General features: G+C 37.2%; 1 protein-coding gene across 1 annotated transcript in view; it reads left to right on the plus strand.

Moving 5' to 3' along the window:
- map1b (microtubule-associated protein 1B) overlaps window positions 1-8215 on the plus strand; it is a 119258-nt gene extending 111043 nt beyond the window's left edge. The window contains exon 7 of the mRNA XM_048526830.2: window positions 2020-8215. Coding sequence (XP_048382787.1) covers window positions 2020-2175 — 156 coding nt within the window. The 3' untranslated portion in view covers window positions 2176-8215. The remainder of the gene's footprint in view (window positions 1-2019) is intronic.
- Window positions 8216-11830: the final 3615 nt, after the last annotated feature.

Genomic DNA, 11830 nt, shown 5'->3' on the forward strand with positions numbered 1-11830 from the left:
GAGATTTTTGATCAAGGCTGATAAAGATGAAGCAGTAAATATTGCATACTTGAAGTGGTAGTAAACATGTCTTTGTTTTGTGGGAAACTGGAGTTGAAGCAGAAGGTGGCCCATGAACATATTGAATGGTGGAGCAAGTCCAAGGAGTTGTAAGGCCCACTCCTTTTTCAGTTTCTTATACTCTAAAGGAAGTCGCTGGAATTTATTGAAAATAGCTGTATCAGTCACCTAGAAAGTGTTCGCTTTGGAGTGGTTTAAGGGTTATAAACAGCCTAATCACTGAAAGCAGCATTGAAGACTGTATGAACAATGACATCAGAGTTTTTAAAAATTGATATATGGCAGTTTCAGGGGGCCCCTGCTCATTTCCCCATGCCTCTGCTATCCTGGGTTCAGTTTTGCCTTCCTTATATCTGGCACGATCACCAAATTTGGTGCTGTAGCTGACTCAGATTTGTCAGGTTAAGACTAACAAGCTGTATTCAGGTGATCTAGTTGGTGCCCACAACTTGTCTTTGCTCACAAGAGGCCCGGTGCTGATTTTTGAGTTGCATGGTAGACCAGCGCACACTTCCATGTGAAGCAATTGTTTGGTATCAGTGGGGGAATGAGTTGGAGGGGTGAAGCAGGCAGTGCAATAAAGTGCACCTAGTCAATGAGGGCGATACCAATTGGAGATTAAAATCACCATCACTGTCGACCCTCAGTGCACTGACATGGAAATAAATGAAGAATAGCCAGAGAGAAAAGCAACAGTGAACCTCAGATGAGGAGGCTATTGAGGTTTGAAGCTTGTAAGAATGAAATGATCAAAAAATGATGTGTTTAAAAATGGAGTATTCGAAAAATGTTCAAGAGTGAGTCTATGATGGTGAATATTTCAGCACCAGCACAGTTAGGGAAGGGCATGTGAAGTCAAGTGCAGCAGTTTCAAAATCAATGATGGATAGAAAGTAATCAATGTAAAAAAAATCATTAATACTTCAGCATCCAATCAGACTGTGATTATTAATAAAAACTAACTATGAGAAACAGGAACTGAAGTAAGGTGTTTGCCACGATGCGCTTGCTCCACCTTTCAACAAGATCATGATGATAGGCTTAATTTATCAGTGACTCAATCAGCATTATTTACAAGATCATACAATGATAACAGGCAGACCTTCATCAAGTCTAAACTGTCATACTCCTGAAGCATCCATTTTCTTAAGCTATTCTCCACTCACAGTCATGAAATTTCCTTTGCAAAGCAATGCTAAAAATCCTTTGCCAATTTAGAGAGGACAAACCCTGGAAAATGCATCTCCAATCCTCTTCATTAGTCAAACTAGATCAGGAGACCACATGAGTCTAGGCTGACACCCCGTCCTGCTCATTTTGTAAAGTGAAGCTCAATCTGCTGCCTGAGTCATCAATCACTGCTTTATTCATTGATTAATGTTGATTCTTGATCCATTAGTACCTTAAATTTAAATTTTTGATCCTCCTTTTCAAATCCCTCCACAATCCCTCTTTATCTCTATATACTACTCCTGCTCAAATCTCTGTACTCATTCGAGTCTGTTAAGAGTCCTGAGTTTACTTTGTTCTCCCATGAGTGACAGTTTGTTCCTTCTGTGCCTTGCCCCCGAGCAACAACTCCATCCCTCTCCTCTCCATATTTCCCTCCTCTTTTAAGACACTCAATGAAATTTACCTCTTTGGCTAAGCTCTTCATGATTTGCCTAATATTAAATAATTCAGTTGGAATTTTATATGAATTACCTCAGTGTTTTTTAACGTTAATGAAATTGGGTTTTTGTGAATTTTGTAAGATGTGATTTCTGCTCCAGCCAGGAACTTATTCAGCTCTGCTCTGAGTGTTAATAAAGGGTCAGAACCCATTGCCAGAGCTGGAAACATGTTTTAAAGACTTAACTTTCCTCATATCTTCATAACTGATGTAATCGTGATTAACTGTGACTCTGATCGTTTTATAGATGGAATACAGTTTCATCCTGGTTTTGTGTTGGATTTTAGGTTACTCTAATCCCAACCCATGACTCTGAAGTCATGCGGGAATGGTACCAGCAAACTCATGAGAAGCAACAGGACCTGAACATCATGGTACTAGCGAGTAGCAGCACTGTTGTCATGCAAGATGAATCGTTCCCTGCGTGCAAGATCGAATTGTAACTGGGAGTCCCATAAAACCAGAACATTCAACCAGTTGTCTAAGGGGAAGCACTCAAATGGAAATTTTTTAAAAAATAATGAGGGAAAGCAGATATAGATGAGTGTCTGCTGAATATTGTACGATAGATTTGTTATACAGGTCACTAGCGTGTAACACTTTCCAGACTATTTAGTTCCGATGCTAAGGCAAAACTTTCGTATTCCTAAAAAGTAACAACAGGGTTTAAAATACTTGAATCAGCCAAGCTCTGTATGTATTACATGTGTGCTGAGGTTGATCCTGGTTCAGGATTTTTATGTTTTGAAGAAACTGATTTAGTGAGAAAAAGTCCCATGATTCTTACCTGTGGGAACAGAACTTTTACACAAAAATAAACCACCACAACTATAGTTGAAACGTGTGAAATTTAGCTTTTTAATGAATACAATGCTGTGCAAAGGCTGTACACAACTCCATGTGGTAATGCAACATGTGCTAAACTCACGTATTTTGAACCCTATTCACGTAACCAGCCCATCCACCCACCGTAAATTAATATGCAGATATTTAACTAAGGCATGTTCCCTGTGTACCAGCTTCTTGACAGATGTAATTCTGCATATGACCATGGCATATTGCCATTGAGCCTTGATAAAACTGCATGCTTATAAAAACAGCTAATATACTTAAGCAGAAACCAAAGGAGTTGGGAGTACACATACTAGTCATTTTGCCTTAGACAGTGACTTGAATGTATTGTGATCTTGGTTGCACTTTTTTTAAACAATGAGGCAGACAACAGATCAGCAGTGAAGATCAGTATGGGACAGTAGTTTAGGTAATGCTGTGAGGTATGTGGGTGTGAATGTGTTTGTATGTGTATATGACCCTACAATTTCCTTAAGACCAGTCATTGCATATGTTCAAATGTGACGTATGCTTTCTTTTACATTTTTTTTAAGCAAGCACAGGTTCAGGTGGAATTGGATTATTGGAGAAGAATCATTCCAAATATGCAGAAAGTTTTCTTTTTAAGTTACATAACGTATTATTGATAAATAGCCTCCGTTCTTGTTGCACGAGTTAATTCTTTTTTAACCAAAAACATCAGTTGAGGTTTAATAGGTGGATGCATTATGTTGATTTGGGCAGAAAGTGTGGACTTGTAACTAGCTAAACCATTGGTCATTTATAATTCTAAAAATCACCTTATAGAAAGCCTTATAATTTAATATTACACCTAAGTTTGACACGGTCTGATAATGTGCAGTCGCTAGTGTAATATTGTTAATGTTGTACAGCCCAAAGTTGAATTGTCTATTTTAATTTCTATTTGGAAGAAATCCAACAGTGGAAGAGCATTTTGCCACAACTTCTTCAATTTTTTGTACCTGCACAGCATTTGTAATTGTAAAACTTTGTTTCACCTGGAAACTCATACACAAGACATAATTGTACGGGTGTAAGTCTAAGTATGCCAGACTGTGCAATGAACAGAATTGAACTTTTTGTCATATGAAGGGTTTAGAAAGGTTGAATGCATTTCCTCATGTCTGTGCTTGACTTGGGTAAAACTGAATTTGAACGGTGAGGGAGTATAGTGTGAAAACCTGGGAGGAACTAAAAAAAAAACATTTTATATTGGTTAAAAAAAGTGCTGCTTGTTTTGGAGCAAGTAGGCAATTTCAAAGTTTATCATGTTTTGAATTTCCAGTTAAAGATATTGCTATTGGAAGTGTCAGAATTTTTGGACATTAACTTCCGGTTAGATCATCTATCAGCTAGCAGTTCAGCATCCACTGAACAGTGTAATTAGAATCTACATTTGCCATTTAGATATCAAGACAATTGCAAATACACTCTGTAAAGTCTAGTCATGTTTTGTTTCTACTTTCTTCGAAAAACTAGCAAGGATGCTTGTACATTTTTGAAAGTGATATTTTTGAGTTGACAATGCACTTACTGTATATTTTAGTAAATATTTTTTGTTTGTTGCAACAGGGAATATTCAACTTAGGAGAAACATAGGTTAATAAATGGTCAATCAATGCTTACAGGTTCAAACAAGTCATACTGGGATCCAGAATTAGTTATATTAATCCAATAAATAGTGGTGCAGTATAAAGCTCAATGCCACATATAATGTGAACATGAGATGTTAATGATAATCTGAAGCCCATTATTTTCTTGTGGTTTAGATTCAGTCAGATATGCTTGCTATTCCATGATTTACAGTTTCCCAGTTAAAAATCTGAATATATGAGAGCATGATACTGTCTATAACTTTGTGAAAAGGGCATACTTTTCTTTTATGCCACTATAATAGCAGTTTCTTTGAAACATTTGCAGGTATCCACCTCCAGCCAAAAGTCTCTTTGGATTGTGGTATTGTCTGTTATTCTAATTTGAATTCTGTATCGAAATTTATAATTGGCGTTTAAATATTATAACCCCCTAACTACTTTGTGTAAAGCAAGGATACCGTGTAGCTAGTGTGTTTACCTTCCATACAAATTCGACTTAAAACATGGATCATTACTTTTAATTGCCTTTTCCACCTGACACTGATTCACCGAAAAAGAAATGCATGAGGACAGTGAAGGCTTACTCACCTTTTCATAAACTCTTCATATCTGATTTAACTTTCTCCTCCATTGTTGTCAAAAATATCCACTGTTGGATCTAACTAGTGAGCCTTAGTCTGGAATTAGATGACCCTTGACCCCACTGGTTGTAACCTTGTCAGACATAAAATTTAAATAGCTGCTTCCCCACAGATATGACCTCATTTTTGTACAGTACATTTTTTTAAAAGGAAAAAAAAAGCTGATTGTTTTATTTTTAAATACTTTATGTGAACAAAAGTGTGATGCAAAGTTGTTTTATCAGAAAATGAAAGCACCATTATGTTTGCACTGTTTTTGTACACAGCTTTCCTAATGTGGGCAGGCTTCATTAGAGTCAAATTTTATCATGTGGCTTCAGACACTGAAACTTATGCAATATTACATTGTATTATAAACTTCTGTTATTGTGGTATTTTATTTGAAGATATTTTTCCAAGTAGGTTATTTAAGAAGGATTACTGAAGCACATGGTTTTAAATTATTTGTTTCTGCTATTTGAAAACAAAACACCATTTTTAATTTTTAGCTTCTGCAGTTAACACGAAAACTCGAAGAAAGTTTTAGATACTCTAAAAGTGTTTGTTTTGTATCAGTATCGTTAAATGCCAGCTAAGTTAAATTCCTTTGAAAGGACGCAGTTACCTTTGGTATCCTAGTTATAATTGTGGAGAAGTTTAAAAAGTCAGTCACCATGCATTTTACATTTGACTTGTTTGAGCTGCTCAAAGCTGCTGCTGCCTGAGTCTGCTTTTGCCATGCCATGGTCCTCTGACATACTGTGCTACACTGTGAGAAACTCAACTCCACATTCTAGACTCCTTGTTAGTCACGCTGTCAGGACAAGGGGCAATGGAAGCCTTCAATGTTTCCTTCAAAAACAGGAGTTTTAAACAAATCAATCCTCATATGCTATTCTTATATATTTTCTACCAATTGGCTCAAGAACAGTGCAGCGTAGGCTGGGAGCTGGTAGGAGGTAGGAGACATTTTATGGAACCCAAATGTGACATCAGGCCACCCACCTTCTCTTTGTGCTCATTGCATTTTTGACTAACATAACTTCTCAAATACAAACATTTAAAATATTCAAGCAAATTATTGAAATGGGTTCTTCATACAGGGGACCATTCTTGGCACAGCTTTGAGAACAGACATGAAAAATGTGACAGCCTTGGTCTTTTGACTCCAAATTCTTAGTACAAGATAATGTTATTAGTATTAATTTATTTTGAACACAGCAGTTTTGAAGATTTAGTTCCATTACAGTCCATAGCTTTTTGATTGTACAAAATTATAAACTGTGAGATCAGAGTTACCGAGTTTCTTTTTTAAATTAAACTCTTTTCAAGTTGGATAGCTCTTTGAAAGGCTAGCAAGGCATGATGGGCAGAAGGGCCTGCTTCTGTGCTGTATGTTTCTCACCTAGAACCAAGGGTTAAATTTAAAGATTTTGTAATATAAACTATTCTAATTTTTTTTAAAGGCGCTTGTTATGACTGTTTCAGATGAATTGCCCTTTCCTACAATTCTTTGGAAACATTACAAATCCTCAAGGTAGATAGATGTGTTATCATGTGTTAGGAGCATTAAAAGCATTGAGAGAATGTGCATGTGGCATGCTGTTTTATTGACATCCCTGTATAAAATGTTTTTGGAGACTTGCTTAAAGTTCCTTTGAATGCATCTTTACACTTTCTCAAATGGTACTGATTCAGAGTTGCGTACATATTTGCCCAGAGCAAGGTGCCGAAATGCACAGGGCAGTACATGGATTTTACTGATGGTACACATTTTCATAGGGGCTGCATTTCATCAAATGTATTGTTGTAGTTTTAAAGCTGAACTTCCCACAGGTCCCTTCCCCCAGCTCTACCCTTTCATTTATTTCTTTTGAAAAGCAGTAGAATGTTCCGTATGAGTCACTTTTTTCAGTGTAGAGATGAAAAATCAAAACCTGGCTTTCAGAAAAAAGATTCAAAGCATGAAATTAAGATTATGACAACAAGTATGGAAATATGGAAAAGTGGGGTGGTAAAGCTCTGACAGTCAGTGTGCATTTTGTAAGAAAAAAGACAGCAAGTTGCATTTAATTATTGCATCCTTTTTTTTCGCTGTTTCATGTTTGTATTTCATGCAGATATTAAGATCATGTTACTGAGTTGGAAAATTCATTGTTGTGTAATTGTGAGATTGCACTATGGTAATAAATGTCAATATTAAAAGGAGCTTGGTAAGAAGTCAAACTTTTGTGCCCTGGAAGCATGGAACCTTCATGGTAGACTTTATGAAATTAGTTTTACCTGAATTTAACAATTCATTGTATTTTTTTTTGCTGTGATATTGTTTAAAAGCCTTCAAACTCACAATGTCAGTAAGGTGAAAATGATTGCGTACTTCTTTCTGATGGTTCCTACAGACTTTGAGGATCAAGGAGCTAGCTGTGATGAGTTGCCATAATAAAGTGGGTTTGAACATGTTACATTCCAACAACCAATCATTTTTTTGAAATAGACAATCTGCTGATATCCTGCCGTGGTTAATTTTCTTCCAGATTTATATACTGTATCCAAACTAACATACTAGGCTCTGATGAAACATTTGTTCATAATCCACTTGCATGTTTAAAGTTTGCAATGCCGCTCATTTCCACCTTACTACAAAAAGGTGCCCGTTAATGGTATTTGTGGATCAAACGGGTATATGTTATGAAATTTGTTTTAATTATAAGAACAATTATGTACATTAAAATTGTGATAGTAAATATGGCGAGGGAATTGCTCACTTTTAGACATCAGAATGAATGCGTGTTTGAACGTTTGAGTGTATTTTTAAAATGAATCTCATTATAAATGTTGAATTTTGTGTGTGAGGCGCCACATTTGTAGCAGTGACCATGATGATATGTCAGTTGATTTACTAAGTGATACTGTTTATGGGATGTTTGTGACATTACAAAGTAATAGTGACCAAAAACTGTTCATGTCTAATGCCCGGGTAAGTGACTGCAACCAATCCTGTGACTGCCAGCAATCTTGTGACTGTCCAGATTTACTCTCATCCTTAATTTACAGATGTTCCGCTGATGACTTGTAAAAATGAATAGACTGCGAACATAAAATATCTGCTTAAACACTTGCATGCAGTTTTATCTTCCAAATATGGAAAGCACCAGCCTCACAGCTGGCTGAGCAGCAACTCACAATCCTCCCATTATCTGAATAATGTTTTATGTGTCAAACTGCAGCTGTGTATGGTATTTATGTCTTATAATCCTGCAAAATTCTAACCAGTCATATCTAATGTAGAACTTAGTTTTCAGTGAAAGTATTATGTAGTGCTTTTCAGATATTGTGTGCAATATCCCCTGCCACTGGAGTATTTGATGTAAAGGGAACAATTAAATTAAAACCCATAATAAAATTAAATTCGACAATTGGGTTATGTTTTTTTTGCAGCAATTCTTGTGCACTAAGTGTGAGACAATTCCTTTAATAGACTGAATAGGGAAAGAATTTTTCCTTTGCTGAAAAAATCAATGATGCCAAGGATCTCTGGCTTTTCTCATTCCAGGCAGTAGCTTACGTTTTGCATCAAGTAAAAGGGATATTTAGGCATGCAACAGTCCTATCACTGAGCAAATAAGCAATCAATAATGGAGCCGTATTCATACAGCAAACCAATAAGTTAGCATTAAATACCCTTCATGAGTGTAGTCATTGATAGCACCTTCTAGATTTCTGCTTTATTCTGAATATGTACAGACTGCAGAAGTAGCTGTCAGTTTCACTGAAGCAAGACTAAGATAATAGAACCTGACAGGTGTCTAGACAATTCCAAAATTTTGAACTGTTAGGTCAGTTGACAATTCTTGAAGTCACAATATTGTTGCATCAAACTATACCCCAGGATTCGAAGTCTAGAATGACACTTCAGACCTGGATTGAAGGAGAGGCAGTTAGATGTGTCTTCTTTTGGATGCAATGTTAACCCAAAGCCTAGCTTGCGAATTATAGTAAATTCAAACAGTTCAATGGAAGATGAACATAAGTTGTCCTGGCTAACATCAATCAAAAGTTATTAATAGGAAAGTCTTATCCGTGTGATTTTTAAAACATTTGCTGACATAGTAGTGACTATATTTTCAAAGCTACCATTGGCTTTAGCATTCCTAAAGACATGAGTTTAACATTAATTTCTTTAAGATGTTAATGTTGAGTATTCAGAACTAAAGATGACTTGAAAGCCTTGCCTTAATAATCACAGGACATCCCAAAACAAATAAGTATTTTTTCAAGTGTAGTCAGTTTTGTGATGTAGGAAGTGCGGGAGCCTGATATGCGATGGTACAGGGTCCTGCAAACAGAATACATTAATATCCAGGCAAAATGTTGCTTTGTTCAATGTTGAATGAATAATGACCAGGGCTGCACCCTTCTCAAAAATAGTACCGTAGGATCCTGTACATCCTCCTTAGATGGGGTCCCCATTCAACAGCCCATCTGAAAGATAGCACCCTGAACAGTGAAGCATTTTGTAGTGGAATTGGGAAGATTTTCTGATGAGCAATTCACCTGCTCAGGACCTTGTACAAAGTCTCCAACTCTTGAGCTGGAATGGGAGATGTTAGACTGTTTAAAAACTGGTCTAACACTTGGCTAACTATACAACTGACCACATGACTTGATCCCCACTCACCCACTTGACACTAAGACACCGAAAAGCTTTAGGACTTAATGACTTAACCAAATACAGCAGTCAGTCTTGGAAGAAGGGATCCACCCTGATTCTCTTAGCAGGTCGCAATTTGGATTACTGAGTGGATCCTGCACTTGATATTTGACTAAAAAACAATTCCAGGTAAGTGGAGAGTCTTCTGTCTGACTGGTATCATAGGAGCTTTCACTCTGATTGGAAGATTTGGACCATGATCTGAAGTGTTGAATTTCCAAGAAAGCTATGCAATGTGGAGGCAATCGCGAAATTTAATTTGACTGCAAAATTAGAAGTAGAAGACACTGGTTTAAAGTTACAGATCTGATCAAAGGGGATACCGATTTGCTGCAAAGTTTTGAATTGTGGGTTTGGAGGAGAATGAAATGGATCGGCTAGACAGATAAAGTAACAAATGATGAAGGTCTGAGAATGAATTCCTTGTATGTAATTACAAAAGGCAAAGACAGCCCAGGGCACATTTTAAGATGCTGAAATGACCCAGTAAGAGATGTTAAGGGAAGTTATCAAGGAGAAGAATATCAAGGTTGGATGGCTTGAGAAATGAATTATTCGAAAATTAAAAGACAGCACAGAATAGGTGGACATGGAGGAGCCTCTGAACCAAAGATCTGCCTTTGCCACATCATGATGGCAATGAGAGAATGAAATACTAACTAAGAACTTCGGGAGCACACATTAAACAATGGAGATATGTATCTAGTGTATTATCTAGAATTTAACATGATTGATGATAAGTTGTAGATTGACCAGTAAATTGGCAAATTTTTGGTCCATGATTTGGGGATAGCTGATGTGGCAGGGATGTGATATTAAAAGATTAATGACTTAACACCATCCTCAATTTTTAAAAAAAGGAGCCTCCAATGAAACATTTGATATTTCTTATTAAATGATCAATTTAATTCACCCCCAGTTGTTGAAAAGAAAGCAAGTAGTCACTTTGTGCTTTACAGAAGATGTATCATTCAAGGCCCTTCACTGTGGCATGTTATTTCAAGATAGCCCAAGGCTTATGGGTTATCAATAACTAAATGAGTCCTGGTGGTACTGAATGATTTACAGATAAATGATTTATTGATTATGCTTTTTAGACCCATATTCTACAATAGTCATAATCTCAAGCATTATATTAAATTGAAGGTAAGTACTTAAGTCAAATTGAGCTGCTACTTCAACTGTAATGCTATTTTGTGTTGCAAGTTTCACATTCTCATCTACCCTTAATAACTTATGATTCCCATTATGCAACCTATTCCCACCTTAAAAGTGACTGCCCCTCCAACGCTTACAGATGCAGAGTGTTTCAGAACCACATAATGTATGGCTTAGAAGGGGTAGACACTAGGAAGTTGTTTCCATTAGACAGGGAGACTAGGACCCGTGGGCACAGCCTTAAAATTAGAGGGGGTAAATTTAAAACAGAAATGAGACGACATTTCTTCAGCCAGAGAGTGGTGGACTTGTGGAATTCATTGCCATGGGGTGCAGTGGAGGCCGGGATGTTGGATGCCTTCAAGACAGAGATTGATAAATTCTTGATCTCACAAGGAATCAAGGGCTACGGGGAGAGTGCGGGGAAGTGTTGTTGAAATGCCCATCAGCCATGATTTAAATGGCAGAGTGGACTTGATGGGCCGAATGGCCTTACTTCCACTCCTATGTCTTATGGTCTTATAACCCTCTAAGAGGAAGAAAAACTACCTTCATCTCGATCCTGAAAGGATGACTTCTAATTATTAAACAGCATCCTTAGTTCTGGTCTTATGCACAAGTGAAACATCCTTTCTACGTCCACTTTGTTAAAATTGCTCTGGATCTTATTCACTTCAATCAAGTCACCCCTCACCTTTCTAAACCCAAAGGACGTAGCACGGTGTGGAGCTGGAGGAATACAGCAGGCCAGGTAGGATCAGAATAGCAAGAAAGTTGATGTTTTGGGCCAGCACCTAAAGAAGGGTCCCACTGACTGACTCCAACATCTGTAGTTCTTACCATCACCAAAGGACATAAAGCCCAGTCTGTCCGACCTGTCCTCACAAGCTAACCCACTCATTCCAGGTATCATATAGTAAACAAACTCTGAACTATCTGTAATGTAGTTACAATCTTCCTTCAATAATATCAAAACAGTATTTGTGAGGTGGCCTCTCCAATACCCTGTACAATTGAAGTGTTACCTAAATGTCCAATTTCTCTTTTCAGAAAAGGCAGCATTCTAATGCCTTTTTGATTACTTGGTTGGTGGTCATCAGTGTCTGTGATCAGGGAGAAGAGGGGAGCTGGATCATGGGAGGACCACAGATTACAGGTAGAG

The sequence above is a fragment of the Stegostoma tigrinum genome, chromosome 3 (genome assembly GCF_030684315.1).
Source record: "Stegostoma tigrinum isolate sSteTig4 chromosome 3, sSteTig4.hap1, whole genome shotgun sequence".
Taxonomy (NCBI): domain Eukaryota; kingdom Metazoa; phylum Chordata; class Chondrichthyes; order Orectolobiformes; family Stegostomatidae; genus Stegostoma; species Stegostoma tigrinum.